Here is a 20,641-nt window from a genome sequence, read left to right on the forward strand (position 1 = left end):
ATTTGGAGGCTGTCTGCAGGGAGGAGTGGGCCAACATCCCTGCCGAAATGTGCACAAACCTTGTCACCAACTATAAAAACCGTTTGACATCTGTGCTGGCCAATAATGGCTTTTCTACAAAATATTAACATGCTGTTTGTCCAGGGGGTCAAATACTTGTTTTTCCTCATCAGATGGTCATCAATTTTAATAAATTCATATGATGTGATTTTCTGGAATTTTCTTTGGGATTCTGTCTTTCACTGTTAGAATGTACATATGATTAAAATTATAGATTGTTGCATTCTTTGTAAGTGGGCAAACCTGCAAAATCAGCAAGGGGTCAAATACTTTTTCCCCCCACTGTATTTACAGTCCAGTTCAAGAAAAGTGCGTAGCGTCTAGCTTACCGTTTTGTACATCTTCAGCTGTATGTTGCTCTTGAGACTAAATAGCTTGTCTGGTCCAGAGGAGGAGAAGGGTTTGGCGCTGTGTGTGAGGAGGAGGAAATCGCTGAAGAGGAAAGCCCACAGCTCCCTGCTGCTTTTGGTTTTCTGAAGCCGCCCGCTGTGGAGCAGCTTGCGAGGCCCGAGGCAGTTAGTCAGCGAGTTGAAGACCAAGTGCTGAAGGAGAGACAGGAGGAAAGTAAGGCGTGACCGAGGGGAGATGCTCCCCGGCTTTCCTATTGAATGTGTGTGTTTTGGCAACAACTAACATAAATTCTGATGGTGAAACTGCAAAAATGTGTGCATCACTGTTTTCGGCATTTACAGACTACACATACCATGATTAAAAGTTTGAATATACATTGATATGAGTCACGTCTGCATGTGTTTACCTCTATAGGTCCCTCACACTGGATGTGGCTTTGTATCCACTCCAGTCTGTCTGAGTTCTCCTTCTCCCTGACTCCCTCATTGACCTGAGAGCACAGCTCCTCTGCTCGCTCCAGAGCTTCTCTCAGTGGGTTGCGGTCCGCATGACCATCTGGGGTGTACTCCAGGATCTGACCGACAGGGCGAGGAAAAGGAAAGAGATTAAAGAGAGACCAGGAATCATACAAAGAAAATCAGAAGTGCTGGGTGGGTAATACTGTAATCAGACATAGAGAGCATTCTCCACATACACTCTTTATGAGCAGGGGGTAGCGTGTGATCCTCTGCATGGGCTTGAGGAGGAAGCTAGACAGTGGCATTCCTTTACAGCGGTAGTTAGTGGCTATCTTCTGCTCCAGAGAAGGCAGACAGTGAGAGAGAGAAAGATTATTTTGCATCTCACAAAACCATGTGTCTATTTTGTCCCTTTGTTTCCACCTATCCATCTAACTTCCCTCACAACTCGTACCTTGAGGAAGTCTTTAAAGTCAGGCTGGTTGTGGGTTTTGCTCTGTAGCAGGGCGGCGGCGTTTAGTTGGCAGGAGCAGAAGCGGATGTAGGGCTGCATGTGTGCGAGCTCCGAATCCAACAGATCCCCTATCAGCTGGACCGGCATGTTCTCTCCTCCGGTCTTTTTACGGACTCGCAGCGCCCTGGGAACAGAGAAATTGACAATCTAAAACAGGAGTTTCAAGTATGTGCTAAGCCAGATATAAAACTGAAATGAATTACTCAAACAACAGTTTTACATGGCCACTGACTCTGTGGGCCAAATCTCGATGTTTTGCGGTTGTCAATCAATCAATCAATCAATCAGTGTTTTATTTGTCCCAAATGGGCAATTTATTCTGCAGCAGGCATATCAACACACAACAAATATCAAAGAAAATATGACATGAACATCCAATATAATACAGAAACACTAATTATTTCCATAATTTTGGCACATAGTAGCAGGAAAATTCCATTTCAGTGTTAAAAAGGTGAGCAGATTCACAACATTTACCAGAATGGTTCATAAAGGTGATGTGTGTTACTTACTTGAGTAGTTTTGTGTTACACATAATCAGCTCCCTCCAGTTAACAAAGATCACTCCCATCTCAGCTTCTGTTAGACGCCCTGACTCAGACATGGGCTTGTGGAAGACCTGAGTGGCAGACGGATGCAAATGGAAAGACAAATGAAACACTATAAACAATAGCAGGGGTTTTAATTCCGGAGAAATGTTCATGCTTTCTGAATGTGCCTGTACATTTGTGTGCGTGTGTACCTCTAGAACCAGATCCAGGTCTTCCACGTAGGTCTCCTCAGTCTGGATGAGCTCATGGATGTAACCCTGTCTCTTCCTCTCCTGAGGGGTCATGGTGTCCAGCGTCATCAGGTCAGCACACCCTACACACATGCCAACATGCGGGCATGCATGCATTCATGCATGCACAAACGCAGAAACACACAAGCATGTGCAACACGCACAAACACTTTCTTGTCAATCACGAGCACAGTGTCTGAGAAAACGCGGCAAGCATGCTTGTCGAAAACACTTCACAAACCAGCATCTTAAAATCTCCCTTTATTATAAGTTCTATGATAGTTTATTTACATTTAATGCACAGACAAGAGTGAGGCACGTTGTAGTTGCAGTACATGTACTCGGGGAACATATCAGGCAATGCTAATGCTAAGAACAGTGCTACCAAGGACGCTGAATTAAAGACAAACAAAGCACCTTTCATGGTGGAGCGCTCACTCCAAATGATTGCATAGGTGTGAATGAGCAGAGTAGCTAATGCTTGAGCGAAAGAGTGGAAGACTCAGTCAGTGGTTCAAGTCTTTGAGGTACAAACTTGCCAGAAGTTGGGACATGAATGTCAGCAGTGGGTTGTCATTATCTCTGAATCTACTCCTAACAGTGGGTATTCTAATATCTGGGTGTTTTTCTTTCTTTGCTGGTGATATCACAGTTCTGTACAGGATGAATCTCAACCTCATTTGGAAGCATTAATAAATGGAAGTGTGCATAAGACGTGAATAATAAAATAACAATAAATTAGTTTTAGTATGAGCAATGCACTAGCAAGCAGCAATCAAGGTTATTGGTCATTTAAGCAACAGTGATTCTTCCCATTGGTCCATTTTAGCAAGGTTTAATGTTGTTAGTGCAAGAATGAGTGACCCTGTTAATTTTTTTAAATCCTACTGATTCTTGGCCTTAATTTAGAAAACTAAATAACTTCAGTCTGATTCCATTTACATATTATTTTTAATTATACTGTGTAACCAAACTCTTATGATCCATATTTCCTTTAATCTTTAGCAATACATTACTCATTTCATGCCTTTTTATCAGAGGTACAAAAGCCCCTAAAAACATGTCTAGCTGCCTCTGCCTCGCTCCCTTCGTTAATTAGTTAGTTAAAGAAACATCAAGGGAAACACAGGAGAGGAGAGAGAGTGCGAGGGGGATAAGGTTGAGAAATAAATGCCTTAAGAGAAAGAGACAGAGGAGAAGAAATTAAAGAAGAGCAAGTAAAAGAAGCAAAATAAATGTTTAAAAAGGGATCAAAAACCGAGGAGCACAGAACACCACAGTCCTAAACGAGTGAGGTGGAAAGCGCAGAGCTGGGCTGTTCTTGCTGGCGGCTGGGCTTCCTTTTGCGACAGGGCAATTCGGATTGGCTCAGACAGAAGAGGCAAGGAAGAAGAGAAGGAGGAAGGAGAAAAAGAGGAGGAGGAGGAGAGAGGAAAGCCAGCATTACTGTCCTACAGAGGAAACAGAAAAAAGAAATGAAGTGGAGGAGCGGGAGGGGGTGAGTGAGATGAAGGAGAGACGGAGAGACAGGAGACATTAATATCGTTTTAATATTAATGCTAGACTCATACATGCAGGTGCATTAATAATGTATTTGTGGAAATGTAAATGTCGTTACTAATCCTATCCGCTGTAGCAAGATGGTAATTTCTTAAATTGTATTTCTCTGATGAAGCGCAGACTTTGTGTGTTCTAAGGGTGTGTAAAAGTCTGAACATGTTCATTAGAATTAAAATTTCATTGTGTTTTGTGTCTGCAGCTTTAACGAGTTCATCCTAATTAAACGTCCAGTGTGTTCACTCTTGTTAACATAGATCCACTGCTGCGAGTAGAACCCACAAGCTATGAATACTAATTCACAACACATATTCACCAGCTTAAAAAATGGGCCCTTTTAAATCATTTGACCAGCTATGTGTAGATGAGCAATGAATATACAGTATATATGACTAGAATCACTCTCTTCCCACAACAGTGCAGTGATCAGAACACTATACACACAGTAGTATGTATACTCTCTACCGATCAACCTCCCAGTGAAAATGAAGCTGAAATTTCCACAAAAGTGACTGATTAAGTTGAAGAGATGTGCGAGTTTAATTTGAAACTAATCAGTGGTTGTTGCATTTTGTTCTGCGACCCAATAATTTGTTGGCAAGACTTTTAAATTTTGGGAAATACGCTTATTCACTTTGTTAGCAAGACTTGGTTGAGAAGATCAATGCCACTCTCATGTCTGTATGCTAAAGGTGATGCTACAGCCAGGAGACGGTTAGCTTGTAGCTTAACATAAAGAAGTGAGAACAGAGGGAAACAGCAGTCCTATATAGCTAGCTTTGTTACATTTTGTAAGATTTTGTAAGGTTTAAGGAGATATAACGTGTTATTTTTTTCGAACTTTAGAAGTCCTGGTAGGCAGATTTTTTAGAGTTTTATCTTCAGATGTAGCCAGGCAAACTTCTTCCCCATGCTTCCACTCTTTATACTAAGCTAACCCGGCTGCTAGCTCTACCTTTATTTAACAGTCACATGGGAGGCAGTAATTCTTGGCAAGAAGGTGCAAAGACGTAGTTCCCAAAGCTATTCCTTTGAATGATTTTTAATTGTTGGTGCACCCAGTTCAGGGATAATTAAAAGGCCCGATCCTTTATGCTTAAATTTAACGATGACTTCACCTTTTCTTATGGTAATTTAAGAAAGTGTGAGACACCATTCATTTCAACAAGTGTCATACCCAGAATATGTACTTGAACCTTTTAAGTGCAGTGGGTTCACCAGTGATCCTTCAGTGATTGACAGAATCCAATTCTTTCAAGCTTACCATCAGTCTCTCCATGCTCTGACACCGATAAGGAATCTACTGTACCTGGAGTGGGCCAAGTCAACCAATCAGATTTTTTCAGCAACAAGTGAGAAGTTGGTTTCTACAGCTGATAAACATGTTTTGTCAGTTTCCATTTGTGCCCAGTACCCACAATCTTATTGTTCCCGAAAACAGCACTCCCACAATAATTCCAACTCTCAAATGGTATAACAGAAAATGATTGTCCCCCTGAGAGAAATTGTTAAGGCAGAACAAAACCTTGAGGTTTTACTCACATCGCTGGCTGGGGTCTGATTCTGTTGTCATCTTGACATAATTAGTGGGCAGCAGGCCTATGACCCCATTGGCGTCTCCTTTCCACCAGTCAGGGTTGGTCTTGTCCAGGATGTTGATCAGCTGACCCTTGGAGAAAGTCAGCTCATCCCGATTGGCAGCAGTGTAGTCGTACATTGCAATAACTTGGCACACTGAAGGATCAGAAACACAAATGAGGTTTTATGAGGAAGTGATTTTTGGCATGTTGATAAGTTTACTGAATTCAGTTTACTACACTGCTCAAAAAAATAAAGGGAACACTTAAACAACACAATGTAACTCCAAGTCGATCACACTCCTGTGAAATCAAACTGTCCACTTCGGAAGCAACACTGATTGACGATCAATTTCACATGCTGTTGTGCAAATGGAATAGACAACAGGTGGAAATTATTGGGTTAGCAGGTGGTGACCACAGACCACTTCTCAGTTCCTATGCTTCCTGGCTGATGTTTTGGTCACTTTTGAATGCTGGCGGTGTTTTCACTCTAGTGGTAGCATGAGACGGAGCCTACAACCCACACAAGTGGCTCAGGTAGTGCAGCTCATTCAGGATGGCACATCAATGCGAGCTGTGGCAAGAAGGTTTGCTGTATCTGTCAGCGTAGTGTCAAGAGCATGGAGGCGCTACCAGGAGACAGGCCAGTACATCAGGAGACGTGGAGGAGGCCGTAGGAGGGCAACAACCCAGCAGCAGGACCGCTACCTCCGCCTTTGTGCAAGGAGGAGCAGGAGGAGCACTGCCAGAGCCCTGCAAAATGACCTCCAGCAGGCCACAAATGTGCATGTGTCTGCTCAAACAGTCAGAAACCGACTCCATGAGGGTGGTATGAGGGCCCAACGTCCACAGGTGGGGGTTGTGCCTACAGCCCAACACCGTGCAGGACGTTTGGCATTTGCCAGAGAACACCAAGATTGGCAAATTCGCCACTGGCGCCCTGTGCTCTTCACAGATGAAAGCAGGTTCACTAGAGCACATGTGACAGACGTCACAGAGTCTGGAGACGCCGTGGGGAACGTTCTGCTGCCTGCAACATCCTCCAGCATGACCGGTTTGGCGGTGGGTCAGTAATGGTGTGGGGTGGCATTTCTTTGGGGGGCCGCACAGCCCTCCATGTGCTCGCCAGAGGTAGCCTGACTGCCATTAGGTACCGAGATGAGATCCTCAGACCCCTTGTGAGACCATATGCTGGTGCGGTTGGCCCTGGGTTCCTCCTAATGCAAGACAATGCTAGACCTCATGTGGCTGGAGTGTGTCAGCAGTTCCTGCAAGAGGAATGCATTGATGCTATGGACTGGCCCGCCCGTTCCCCAGACCTGAATCCAATTGAGCACATCTGGGACATCATGTCTCGCTGCATCCACCAACGCCACGTTTCACCACAGACTGTCCATGAGTTGGCGGATGCTTTAGTCCAGGTCTGGGAGGAGATCCCTCAGGAGACCATCCGCCACCTCATCAGGAGCATGCCCAGGCGTTGTTGGGAGGTCATACAGGCACGTGGAGGCCAAACACACTACTGAGCCTCATTTTGACTTGTTTTAAGGACATTACATCAAAGTTGGATCGGCCTGTAGTGTGGTTTTCCACTTTGATTTTGAGTGTGACTCCAAATCCAGACCTCCATAGGTTGATAAATTTGATTTCCATTGATAATTTTTGTGTGATTTTGTTGTCAGCACATTCAACTATGTAAAGAAAGGAGTATTTAATGAGATTATTTCATTCATTCAGATCTAGGATGTGTTATTTTAGTGTTCCCTTTATTTATTTAAGCAGTGTACATTATTCATGCTTTAAGGGTGGTTCTACACTAAAATATCTCAACAATCATGGATATTTGGACTATTGGATGAATATCCATTACATGGCCACCAGAGGATGAATTGTAATAACTTTACATCTACCGTCATCAACAGGTCAAATTTCTTAATTAGCCAGTCATATAGCCCCATCATCAGAAGTCAAATTGTACAATACTTTAGATTCTGACCCAACACCTGCAAAAGACATTCCCGTCAATCTCAGCTGTACTGTGTTTTTAGTGCAAATTAGAAAATGCTAGCATGCTAACAAGCTAAAATATGATGGTGACCATGGCAGACATGCGCATATTAGCATTGTCACTGTAAGCATGTTAGCATGCTGACAGCATTTAGCTCCAAGCACCCCTGTGCCTAAATACACCCTCACAGAGCCGCTATCATGACTGTAGAATCTTTGTCTTGTTAAATGTTATCTTTTTATAATACAAGCTTTTCTGGAATAATTACTGAAAAACATACAGCAGTATTTGGCTATTTGTAAAGTTAACAATAAAGCAGGCCCTGCGATGGACTGGTGACCTGTCCAGGGTGTACCCTGCCTTTCGCCCAATGTAACCTGGGATTGGCTCCAGCCCCCCGCGACCGTGTACGCAGGATAAGTGGTTGACGATGGATGGATGGATGGATGGATGACAGTAAAGCAGTTTGATTGTAAAATTAACAAAATGTAAGATAAACCGACATACTATATAATTCTGTATTAAACACTCAATTAAGGTTAGTCAGTCACTGATACAGGTAGTTACAGTAATTTTAATAGCATCTTGGTATTTACACCATATTTCGTACATTAATGCACATATTTGTGTAAAATCAGAGACAGAGAAACTACTTAGAAAGCAGTTATTGGCAGGGTTGTTAAAATAATCTTGACCTTGAATTATCAATTTATCTACTTAAAATTATACTTGATTTTGCTTGGCAATTTATCAGCACAGCAATCTAAATAAGAAAATGTGGATTGAAAAGCGGCTGAAGATGGATGGATGGATGGATGGATGGATACAAACCCAACCACGAATATGTAAGAAAATAAAAAAATAAAAAGTGTATCAGCAATCACCTGGCAGAGGGGAGGGGGAGGGCTTGTTGCTGGAGGGACCGAGGAGCTTGACGTGAGAGGAATAAAACCAGCCTCTCTGGCGCTTCTTACCTCGGGCCTGGAGGGGAAAGAGCCAGTGAGAGTAAATCAATCTCCTGCTGGTTCAGTTCTGAATTCTAAATCGAGAAATTAATTGATGAATCGGTTTCGTTGGGAAGAAAGCTGAACCTCCAGAATCTCTGCAGCACAAACAACAATCTATACTGAATCATGATGGGTCTTTACTGGGAATTTATATTCACTGCCTTCATAAATCATGCCAATGCTCACCCTAAAGTCAGCAGAATAACCAAAAGATTGCTGTTCAATGTCTCCAGGCTTAATACAAATTGAGATACGCATATTCATTACTGGGAGCATTGCACAATTTGACAGAGCTGTATATGCATTCCAACTATGTTGACTTAAATTTTGACAGTCTTGTCTAAACTGTACGCCGCACAGCTGTCTCATTATGGTGTCAGTAACGGTTCACTGAGAGCTTAACCAGAGCTATAGCGACGGCCTAAGAACAAAACAGGCAGTGAGGAATGACCTCTCACTGCTGTAGATGTGTGACCTATCAGACGACCCTATTATTACGCCTGTAACCTCCTGTCCACCTCTCACTAGCGGTTCATTGATCTTACAAGTCAGCAGATACAAAAACATCAACAGTACGAGTTGTTTTTTAGTGCTACAAGAACCTTATTTTCTTACACCATGTCATTTCTAAATGCTGTTTGCACATGATATACATGATATATTAAACCTGACCAAGTCTCGTATAACACTACAACACTGTTAACAATGCATAATACAAATTTCATGTTATTAAATATTTCATATGTATATTTTCTTAGTTTCCTTCAAAGAGAGGCAGAAAAGGCAGTGTATGTGAATATTCAACTATAGACAGTGGATTTAAAAGAACTACGACAGATTAATCATGCCTATACAGTGCTCCAAGGGGCAGGTGACCTCAGCATTTAGAGCTAAGTGAAATTCTGAAGTGAAATCTTGTTACCAACATGCTCAACATTTAACAGCGAGCTAACATTATTCCTGTACTGTTATTTAAAAAAAAAAAAAAACGCTTAAAAGGGCCCCTGCAGCTCTAATGACTGACCTGCAGTTCCCCGAGCCACCAGCCGGAGGAGTTCTTGGCCAGGACCACAATCAGTTGCCCTGGAGACAGACGCAGCTGATGCATTGTAGGGGCATCGGAGGTGGTGACTGCCTGAGCAATCTCTGTTGACCAAACAGAAGTAGCTGATGATGAATTTAGATCAAATGTCACATGCATTAAAGAGTTAGTCAGCAGACTATGACAGTCTTTGTGTGTGTTTGTGTGTGTGTGCATGCATGTGCGTGTGTGCTCTATTTGTGAATCGCTGTGCATATTCTCACCAGGCTTTTTGGTTGGAACTCCAGGTTTTGTTGTCTAAATGAATAAAGCAGTAGTAAATTAATGAGTTAAGAAATAAATAAATAACAAAATACAAAATTATAGGCAAATACATGTAATATGAAAAAAAATGTTAGGCATGCTGTTTAAGATTATTGTAAATATATAGAGTCATCTATACACACACAAATATGGGTAACTATTATTACAAACATTTCAAATTCAGGTTGAAAATAGCAAAAATATTGGTTATTTGGGGGTTCAGTAAGGACACTTTGTTGTGCAGAATGGAAGAGCTAGGGTTCAAACCACTGACCTTCTTTACTGGACCTCCTGCTCTAACTCTTCAGCCACAGCCAGCCTGACATATAAACACAACTTGACCCACCTCTGGTTCAACAGGTCGGACGTAGTTGGAAGGGAAAACACCGGTCTGGTCTCCAATGCATCCTCGCCACCACTCTCCTTCTCTCTCTGTCACCAATACAACGTCTCCCTCAACAAACGTCAGGTCCCCGACCTCTGGGCTCTCATATGTGTACAAGGCCACGTACTCTGGTTAGGAAAAATACAAAAGTGTGAGTCAGAGCCCTGTCCTGTTTTCACTTCTTTTTAAGAATAAATATGGAGATAAACCGCAGATTAACACTTACCTTCTAGCTGAACAGAGTCTGAAGTGTCAGATGCATCCACACTAGAATAGGAACAACACTTAGTCAATTTAGTCTTATGATCAACTGAAATGTAACATCAGAGAGGTGTGTGTCTCTGTATGTGTGTGTATGTCTTCATACTCTGTATTGCCACCCGTCTCCAAGGTGACATAACTTTTGGGGAACCATCCCTGTGTCCCATTGAGCTGTCCCAACCACCAGTCTTCCCTCTGCTGCAGCACGCTGATGATGTCACCCTGTGAGAAGCTCAGCAGCGCAGTGATGATGTCACCCGCACCGGAGGAGAGGTTGAGGTGAGTTTCTGAGGTGGCTGACCACGAGGAGACCGCTCGAGCATGCAGAGGAGCCGAGGGCTGAGGAGTGAGATTAGAAGAGCAGGGACGTTTCACATTAGGCAAAGTTCTTTTACATTTAGCCTCTAGGCTACTTGTCTAGATATAACTTAGAATATGGCTGTTCACCTGAATCTTTCTGACCATGAGAAGTGACCAACAAATGCCAGACCTACTAACACTGATGTTATCTATTGGGAGATGGAGATCTGTAAATGTCTGGGTGACCCACAGAGAGGCAGAGAGAGGAGAGGAACTCCCAGCAGAGAAAAACTATAAATATACAGCCATGCTGCTGTTCAAGATGTGTGTGTGTGTCAGCAGCAGTGTAGAGTACCCAAGCCAGACCTAGTTCTTTGCCCGCCAAAGCCAGTTTTTAGCTCAGATATACTATGAAGGCATACATCACTGCTTCACTTTTTGGCTTTCAGCTTTCAGTCAGAGACCTGCAAAGCATGAACAGGTAGCTCTATTTTGCTCATCACCAACCCCTGTGGGAAATATCTGGCTATTTAGCTGCTAAATGCTCTACTATGTTTGGCAACTGTTTGCCAACTTTGTCTGTTTGGTGCTGGTCAGGTAGGATAAAGTCAATATGTCACATCCTTTTTGCTGAAAATAGTTGCCTGCTGCAGCTAGAAATTATGTTGATGAGAGTGCTGAGAGGGTACCAAAACTAAAGTTATGGACTGAAAACCAAAACAATGAGCTGAAAGAAGCTTCAAAGCTTAGAAAAGCTGATCCTTTTTTGACAGTAGATATCAAATGACAGAACAGCTCTATGTAAACTAATGGCTCCAAAACATTTTGGAAAAGAGATTATGAGAACTTTTTGTCCTTGTGATGCCTGAAAAGAGAGTAAATACAGAAACCATAAAAACAGACAACTCCCATGTTGCTCCTGAATAAAACATGGCTACTCATCCAGAAAGTGAATGCTAATCTCTGAACTGACACAGCAACACAACAGGGTTTGAATTTGCATCCGGAGTAGGTCACTAAACTTTATCTGCCTATTAGGAGTGACTTTTCAGACCCAATTCACTGAATGCCTGGAGTTAAGAGTAAACCTGAGCTTTCCTCCTTACCTGTGAAGCGTCTGATTGAGCAGGAACAGTGCTGTCGCTCGTCACCTCACCATCTGGGACTCTGGGTAAAACAGGAGGGACAAACCATTAGGGAAGGAGAAATACAAGAATAAAAAAACAGTACTGTGGCATAAATTACAATGCCCAAGGTGACTGTTACAGCCTAGCAGACAACACAAAAAAGCACAAATATGTACTATTTTTAGCGTAGGGAAATATCACAGAGAAAATGTCTTTGAGACTGTCCTGTCCTTCTTCATCCTGTATTTTACCCTGTGCTAGGTGGTGGCGGCGGACAGGACGTTTTTCCGGCTGAAGAAGGGGCAGTGTCAGTAGCAGACGGGTTAGGACATTTCTCAGCGTAACTCTGGGGAAACCAGCCCCTGTTTCCACGGTAACTCCCGCACAACCAGCCAGGCTCACCAACGGTCTGCTCATCCACCTGCATCATGGAAAACAGTCTAATCAACCACAATCACACATAACAAGATGATGACAGCGATAAACATGTTGGTTCCCAACTGCAGAGATCTTTTGGACCAATCAGGAACAAATGCACAACTATCACGCACAAGCAGTGTGTTTAGATATCCATCACACAAACAAGGCATGGTAGTGGGATGTGAATAGGCCTATGTACACGCATTACGATCACTGCACATTGACATATTGCAGTTAAAATACAAACTGCTTGCTTTAATGTCATTTTTACTTCTGACAGCTCTTTTATTTTCACATGACAGTGTCTATTTCTGTCCTGCAGCTTTTGCACTGCACACTTCCTATACGTTTAATTTAATTGATATTTTCTTAAAAACCAAATGAGTTAAATAAAAAGAAAGATTTTTTGAGGAATATGAAATTAGCATACAGTATATTGTAAGGGTAAATGTGTGTGTTTACAATATGAATGTGTGTCTCGTACCTCTATAAGGCAGTCTGCGTCTATACCCAGCTCATCTGTGTTTCGGGCAACAAACGAGTACAGAGCTCTATACGTGGTCCGCTTGGAGGATCGCTGAGCCTCCAACACCAGCTGCTGCCCTCCCCTTTCCTGCTCTTCTTTCATCCGCCTCCACTCTTCCTCCTCTTTCCGTTTCCTTTCTTCTTCCTCCTCTTCTCTCTTCCTCTTCCCCTCCTCCTCCTGCTCTCTCCTTCTTCTCTCCTCTTCCTGTGCTTTCTCCTGGGCTGCTCGGAGGCGAGCCTGTGCCTCCCTATCCTCCTCCTCCCTCTGTCTGGCCTTCTGCTCCTCCAGGAGCCTCCTTTGACGCGCCTCCTCTTCCTCCTTCTCCCTCTTCTCCTGCTCTCTTCTCTCTTCCTCTAATTTTGCATGTCTGTGGGAAGTAAATGCAACTTTTTAAAGCCCCTTTAACCCAGAGAACATGTGTTTAGTTAGACAGGTCACCTGAAAAATCTTGAGAAACAAAAGCAGATTCAAGTTATGTATCATGAATAATTAGCCTCCAGCACAGACAAATATAAGTCATGCATTCCCTCACACTCACCTGGCTGCCTCCTCTTCCTCCCTCCTCTTTCTTTCTATCTCCTCCTCCCTGCGTCTCTGCAGCTCCCTCACTTTCTCCTCTTTGACTCTGTACAGGTCGTCCAAGACAGCCTGCTGCCTCACCTGCTTCTCCCTCAGCTCCTGATGCAGTCACGGAACAGGCAATCCATTAGAGAGATACAGAAGACGCAAACATCAACCAGTTTAACAATTCAGAAACACATATGATCAGCCACAAAGCACAATACAAATGTATACAATTCTGCTCCAACCACAAAGCAGCTGATGTACAGTAGTTGTGTGTGGTGGTTTAAAAAGTGTTTGATGCAATAGTACAAATACTATCATTGCAAACATGCAAAACTGATGACTGAGCCAGCCCACAAACTGGCAGCCATTCACAGAAACATGCAAATACAGTATGTGTATAAGCTGTATATGTATAAGAGTTTGACTTTTTTCTCTGTCTAAAACACAAATTGTGCAAGTTAAGCATTCTGTGTGTGTTTTACCATCCGGGTGCATCCTGTTTACACAAAAAACACACACTAGAACTAATCCCATGCAGTGAAACAACAAAAAAATGGAAGACATGGTAACAAAAGCAGAGCTCCATTTAATAATGTGTCAAAACACAAAAAAGCAAGGATGAGTGAAGAGATCGCATTATCAAGGAAAGAAAAGGAAAGGAGATTGCAGATTGTGGCTTAACGGAAAACAAGAGGTGGGATGGCAAAAAAAAAGGAGGGGTGGTGAAGAAGATTACACAGTGGGAGGTAGAGAGAGAGAGAGAGACAGAGAGAAAGAAAGATAACCTTGATGAGAAGGAAGAGCTGGCTGAGGCAGGCCAGCAGAGACAGAAGGCCCCGCAGGACACAGTCATCCATATCCCCAAGCTAAGAAAGAAATAAACAGGGTGATGACGGGAGGAGGAAAGAGGATGGGACAGAGAGAAGGTAAAAAAAAATATTGTGTGATCAGGACAAAAGGAGAAAAAGGATGAGTGAAAGGAAAGCAGAAAGAAAAGAAGATTCAGAGAAGCAAAGGGAAAAACAGAGACAAGATGAAAGTGAATTAGTAAGAAAAATGTCCAGGTATCGGAAAGCAGAGAAAAAAGGGAGGAAAAGAGAAAAAGAAAGGTGTTAAAAGCTTCAAAAGCTTTACAAAGCAGTTAAGAACAAATGAACTGACCAAAAGAGAAAGAGCAGGCCCTTTGATGCTGCAATTACTAGTATTGGATTGACGATATATTGTGAGAGGGCATGACATCATTCATCACTGGTATTGAATTATCAGGCTGAACCAGCTTCTGGCGCGTAATATTGGTGTAATCTATCTATAGTGATGTTGCTTTATTGTGCTGTAATGTCATATTTTTCTGAAAATACCCAACTTCTATCCTGCAATGTAACTCATGCTAACTCAAAAAAAGTTCAAGGGCTCAAGAGCCAATTAAATTTCTTTTTTCTTCAAGGTTTAGTTCAACATTTTGGAAAATGCACTTATTTGCTTTCTTGCAGAGGGTTTCTGTGGGTTACGTATGAAGCTAGTCTGGCTCTCTCCAAAGTAAAAAAAAACAAAACACTCCAGCAGCATCTAAAGTTCACTAATGAAGTCATATCTTGTTTAAAAAGCTCACTAATTAAGTCATATCTTGTTTAATCAGTACACAAACACAAACTGGAAAATGACACTTTGCTGTACAGGGAGTTACATGCAACCCTTTCTTCCAGTCTTTATGTTATACTAAACTCATCACCTACCTTTTAGCTCCTTAACAAGTTGTAACTTATTTGCTGATCTAATTTGACTGTATGCTATACAGTTGTACAGGTTGTATATGTATTGCAGGCAACCATGGGTTTCCATTCATTTCTACAGGGCATGAAAATCCATTAGTAGTAGTGGTATATTTTCCGTATATAAGTCTAGTTTGCATCTATTATTGTTGGTGTTACACAAATCGTAGTGTGGCAATGCAGTTTAAACACAAAATGTAATACATCATTCATGTTCAATGTGATGGATTACACAACTCAACCAAATTTTAATTTTTAGTCGAAAACCAATCGATGTCTAGAATGGCAGGCAAAATATATTAAAATGTCTAAAACACAGTAGCAGTGGTTAGTTTTGATGTAAACATAAAGCTGCTTTAAACAGGGCTACGTTTAGGGACATGTTTGCTTGACTGACAGGTGTCTTAGCATATCACAATATTCTAAATCTTAATTTTCTGTCTCCAACAAGCGACCAAATGAGCCTAAACTTCTTCAAAGCTACAAAGTGTTCCCTAAAAATCGATGGGTGACATGTTTTTCTACAATCTGTGGTCTGAACAACTCTGTAGTGGCCTGACCTGGCTTGTCCTTGGCTAATTTGGGTTGAATTGAATTCAAATGGTCTGAACTCCTCTGAGACAGGCTTACCACTCTCCATATCCTGAATCTGGTCTGTGCTGACCACTGACCTTAAGCTCCTTGTTGTACTTCTCCATCTGGGCCAGTTTGTCTGTGGTCTCCCTCTCCAGAGTGTCAAGCTGGTCCTTCAGCCTGCGGCAATTCACACCTTTCTCTGTCACGCTCTCGCTCAGAGAGGTCAAAGCCACTGCTACAAGGCAAAGGTCAAAGGTCAGGGATGAGCGAGAGAATTCAGGGACCGATATTTTGTCTGTGTGTTGTTTAAGCGGATGTTTGTCACCCACAGGGGAGTTTGTTGAGGCTTATGATTCGCATCTTCTCAGTCAGCCTCTGCTGTTCTGGGACCAGCTGTGAGAGCTTCCTCTGCCAGTCCTATGCCAAACAGAGAGACACAGGCATATGAACAGGAAGTGAAAAAAACATTTAAATACAAAAAGTCTGACAGGGAAGACAAAACACATGTCTTTAACCTCAAACTGAAGCTGCAACGTGTTGATCTCTGTGATGCGCGAGTCCCTCTTCTGATTGACAAGGTCCACCTCTGCCTTCAGAATCCGCCTCTTGCTCTGAGCATCACGGAGACAGTCTGAGATCTGCTTGTGCTTGTTGCCCTGGGAGACCGGGCAATTTTATTAGCGTGGGCCCCTTGCTTTCATTGGCATTGTGAGACTGTATCTGTGAACATTTGTGGATGTTAGTGCGGTCTCACCACAGCCTCCAGCTCCAACTCTAGACTCTTCTTTTTGGCCCGAAGTCGGGAGATCTCTTCCTGCTCCCCCTCTCTCCTCCGGCCCAGCTCATCCTTCTTCCCACGCTCCCACTCCTCCCTCCGCTGGCGCTCTATCTCCTGCTTCGCTGCCTGAAGTACGAAGGAAAGTGGTCACTGGACAGGGCAATCTCGATGTTCAGCCTCTCACTGGTGAGTCTACTTCTCCCACTCACCTCCTTCCTCTCCAGCTCCCTCATCCTCTCCTCCTCCCTCTGTCTCTCCATCTCCCTCTGCCTCTCCAACCGCCTCTCCTCCTCCAGCCTCCTCCGGTTTTCCTGCTCCCTGGCCTCCTTCTCCCTCCTTTCTCTCTCCTCTCTCTCCTCCCTCTCTCTCCTCTCCCTCTCCTTTCTCTGTGCTTCCTCTAGGGCCAGTCGTCGTTTTTCCAGCTCGGCACTGCCTCGTGCAAAGTTCTCCTTCAGCTTGTCCTCAAAGGACACTACAAAGAGGAGGAAGAGAGAGGTATGACACAGACGAAGACCTAAAAGTGACATTTTAACACAACAACCAGAGTCTAGGATATCTCATACCACTGCTCTTGGTCTTTTGTGCAGGTTCTACCTCTGTTGTGTCTAATAAACAGGGAGTTATGTAGGGCCCTGTTCCATTAACAAGCTCACTGGACTTGATTCCTCCTCTGAAATTAGATAAAAAAGAATGTCTGTGGTTGTAATAATGGATGTATTAATAAATTCAGTGAACGTGCTAATCTGCGTGGATGTGTTACCTGAGAGAGGGAGGTACCATGTCTTGAGGCAGTGTGAGGGGTAGAGGCCGGCCAGTTTTAGCCATGTCCACCAAGTGCATTGCCAGAATGAACTCATCACCTTGTAGCCGACCATCCTTATCCACATCTGCCAAGGTCCTATGTACGCACAACACAGTAAGTTACATCGTAAACAAGTAAAGATCAAATCTTTAGTTTTTGTGGTGATAATATCATCATTACCAGCATACCTAAAACTTCAATTAATAGCCCAAGCTTTCATTTGCTTCAATGAAACTCTGCCTATATGGGCCTTTAATTCCTTTCGCACAAAATTCTTGCTCAGCAAAGATGGGAAATTCTGTCTACTACTATCAAATTGTTTATTTCAACCAGTATGTACTGGTTAGACTTTTTTTGTCTCGATTATTTACCATACCAGTATGTCTTGCGGAAGTCTGAATTGCGGAGGATCTAACTGATCTTACGATGTGGTGGATGTCCACATTGACAAACGTTTAAACATTTATATTTATATGTGCGATTTTATCAACTTAGAATTAGCTCAAGCTGGCCACCCAGTGGGCTTTGAGAGGTTTTATATATCCAGAAATCTTCTATAACAACCAGACCAGGCTTCTAATTGAGACCTGCGTTTATTTGTCAAAATGTGTAGCCACACCAGGCCAGTAAAAGGGACAGGCGTCTAATTGAGATTAAGCTTTAAATTCAAATTTGGAGAGAGGGGAACAAGCTGTAAAAAGTATCACCTCATGAGGTTGTTATGGGAAACAGTTTACCACATCCAGCAGATACAGACTAAAGTTAATTTGCAGTCATGTTTCTGACTACCTGGCTCCAATATTTAGCTCTGTTTTGGTCTCCACCAAATCCTGAAGGAAATATCTCTCTCTTGCTGCTAAATGCTCCACTACAATGTGTTCACTAGCTAGTTGCTAACTTTGCCTGTTTGCTGTTTCGTGCTAGGCAACGCTAAACCACAACAATTGGCTAAAAGAGTTAGCTAGCTAGATTGCTGTTTATAGTACACACTGAAATGAGGTGTGACAAAGTGAGAAGTGCCATTTTGGATAATTTTCCACGTTTGTTGTATTTCATCATTCCAACAACATCATTTTAATTACCTATCTCTGTCATGGAACAATGTGGGGAACATTACAGATTTCAGCATTAACACCAGAGAAAACCACAATATTCATCAGCCTAGTTTTGATGTTCACTCTTGTTTTCCATTTTTTATAGCTATTGTTAATTACATTGGTGTAAACTGGAGAGCAAAGTTCATCACTGGTAAGCCATGTTAAATGACAAGCCAATTGGCATCAAATCATATTAATAAATTATAAATCATGTAAATAATTTCCACATGGTGTGTAGAAGCAAAAATAGCTTTGTATTTAATATTTAATGGCATTATGCATCTGTCTGCCTAGTGATCAACAAACACTTATGAACTTAAAAAGGCATGCCGTCGGAGATGTGGCTGCCTGCTGGATCATACATACATAGGTAAGCACACATGCACACACCTTTTACTCACCAGATGGTAGCTAGCTGAGTCTGGGTCAGGTTGGACGCCATCAGAGCATTTCTAACCTGAGGTCCTACAAGGTTAAAATTACATCAGAAATAACAGCGAGTGAATTCTCACGCCAACTGTGGACGCGTTTGTGTACGTATGACTACCTGTTCTGTCAAGCAGGGTTAAGGGCAATCACAAGAGTACGTGAGTGCATGCGTGTGAAGTGAAACTGACTCAGAGTGTGCTCTGTCAAACTTTGAGAACACCACTCATGGGCCGCCACGCAGCCCTGAGAACCTAATGTTTATTCAGGTTGTAGTGTGTGTGTATGTGTGTGTGACCTACCTGACAAGTAGCCACTCATGAGCTTGTCTAGCGTATTGAACTGCTGACGGTACTTGAGCCTTGAGGCCTGTGGAACGGCCCAATCACTTGCACCCGTCTTCGGAGAGTTACTGGTCAACGACGTGGTCGAGGAAGAATTTGAGCTACGAACAGATAGAAAGAGAGGCATGTCGATATGCCAAGATATCACCTAAAGGGAAATTACACAATAATATTATGTGGTCAGTGTTCCCTTACTCCCCTGTATTCAAGCCTTGACTTAAAACCAGTAATTGCGTCGAGACTCCCCCGTGTTATTTCTCGGCTCTTAATTAGCTGTAGAGGAAACTGGTGCAAACGACCACGTAGACAATGACTCTCTGAAACAAGACAGCACTGTCCCCTCAGGCAATGCTAATCAGATATTCTGTTTTTATTATAAACAACGCGTCTGCAAGAATAGCAAAAGGATAGACAGGGTCGGAGATGCTCATTTGAGAAGAATGCATTTCTTTTCAGTCATTTTAGCTGGGTGGAAACTTGCACTAGCTCTAAAAGAAGCATAAGAGGAGATGCAATGTGAAATCCTCCCTTTTCTCTGTGAGTGTGTAGATTAGTGACACCAAGTAGGCCTGTAAAATTCACTGATATTAAAACTTGTTATGGGTCTGGCAACAAAAAACAGTACAAGAACAAAGTGTCTAGCATGACAGAATTGGATGTCACAATTATGACTGTTGAAGTGATGTGGATGGCTGCTCAACCTGTACTGGTATTTGACTTCCATACACTCCTGCTGCCATTATTATTGCTTGCCTTACCACCTACACCTGAGGTCAGGACATTTTGTCTGAAGCACTGAGCCACACAAAACAATACATTCAAAATGAAATCAGACTCTACTCCTATCCTTTTCCCAAACCACACAAAACACCACGAGAAGGATCAAGGATATTAGATACTGCTATTGTCTTTTTTGAAGGGAATCTGCAAAACCTCTCAGACTCCGGTTTCTGCTTTGTTTACTCCTTATTACTTCCCACTATTGTAAGAATTCCAAACAGAGATTGTGTGTTTCACTGTTGTAGATGTAGGACTGTGAAACACTTCAGTCGCTATCTAATTTTTCATTCATGGCAAATAACATATGTGACATTATTAGTATTTAATGTAACCACTGGTGACACTTGTGACATTAGAACTGGTCACATGAACAACAGTGCATATATGCTCTTTGTGCCTGATGGTGGAACTAGAGTCCAAAGTCCAAAGCTGTGAAATTCTTCCTGAGGAGGGCATGGAAGTCTTGGCAATCCATCCAGTAAATGTCGACATATTTTACATACATCTACAGATGTGAACTTAATAGTGGTGCAAGAGGAAAAGTCAGGGGCTGACCAAATTCAGTAGGCTTCATCCTTTGGGAACCATGTACAAGTGTACAACTTTTTATGACAACCTTGTTGAGATAAAACACCAATGAGCTGGACCATGTATGGCTACTAAAAATAGATGGAAACTTCACAATAATGGTGACCTCCTCCTATAAGAATGCCATTTGATTCCAGTTCTCCCCTAACGTCTGTGACTCTAAACAAGTCCTCTGGTAGCCAACAGAACAAATGCCCTTCCTGCTCTCACTGTTATCTTAGTGTTTCATCTCTG

General features: G+C 42.6%; 1 protein-coding gene across 2 annotated transcripts in view; it reads right to left on the reverse strand.

Annotated features, from left to right (window-relative positions):
- itsn2a (intersectin 2a) overlaps positions 1-20,641 on the reverse strand; it is a 39,586-nt gene that overhangs the window by 2,899 nt on the left and 16,046 nt on the right. Inside the window, exons 8-34 of one of the 2 annotated variants that reach the window (XM_046060429.1) lie at positions 18,998-19,140; positions 18,671-18,734; positions 17,131-17,268; positions 16,934-17,040; positions 16,580-16,842; positions 16,347-16,496; positions 16,108-16,248; positions 15,922-16,009; positions 15,688-15,827; positions 13,219-13,358; positions 12,639-13,047; positions 11,986-12,155; positions 11,714-11,774; positions 10,414-10,646; positions 10,273-10,313; positions 10,008-10,174; positions 9,622-9,655; positions 9,341-9,462; positions 8,194-8,290; positions 5,264-5,455; positions 4,986-5,030; positions 2,126-2,247; positions 1,896-2,002; positions 1,324-1,507; positions 1,106-1,204; positions 818-985; positions 390-602 (exon numbers count right to left, since the gene is read on the reverse strand). In XM_046060429.1, coding sequence (XP_045916385.1) covers positions 390-602; positions 818-985; positions 1,106-1,204; positions 1,324-1,507; positions 1,896-2,002; positions 2,126-2,247; positions 4,986-5,030; positions 5,264-5,455; positions 8,194-8,290; positions 9,341-9,462; positions 9,622-9,655; positions 10,008-10,174; positions 10,273-10,313; positions 10,414-10,646; positions 11,714-11,774; positions 11,986-12,155; positions 12,639-13,047; positions 13,219-13,358; positions 15,688-15,827; positions 15,922-16,009; positions 16,108-16,248; positions 16,347-16,496; positions 16,580-16,842; positions 16,934-17,040; positions 17,131-17,268; positions 18,671-18,734; positions 18,998-19,140 — 3,838 coding nt within the window. The remainder of the gene's footprint in view (positions 1-389; positions 603-817; positions 986-1,105; positions 1,205-1,323; positions 1,508-1,895; positions 2,003-2,125; positions 2,248-4,985; positions 5,031-5,263; positions 5,456-8,193; positions 8,291-9,340; positions 9,463-9,621; positions 9,656-10,007; positions 10,175-10,272; positions 10,314-10,413; positions 10,647-11,713; positions 11,775-11,985; positions 12,156-12,638; positions 13,048-13,218; positions 13,359-15,687; positions 15,828-15,921; positions 16,010-16,107; positions 16,249-16,346; positions 16,497-16,579; positions 16,843-16,933; positions 17,041-17,130; positions 17,269-18,670; positions 18,735-18,997; positions 19,141-20,641) is intronic. The other variant, XM_046060430.1, reaches the window with a different exon arrangement.

The sequence above is a fragment of the Micropterus dolomieu genome, linkage group LG10, assembly GCF_021292245.1.
Source record: "Micropterus dolomieu isolate WLL.071019.BEF.003 ecotype Adirondacks linkage group LG10, ASM2129224v1, whole genome shotgun sequence".
Classification (NCBI taxonomy): domain Eukaryota; kingdom Metazoa; phylum Chordata; class Actinopteri; order Centrarchiformes; family Centrarchidae; genus Micropterus; species Micropterus dolomieu.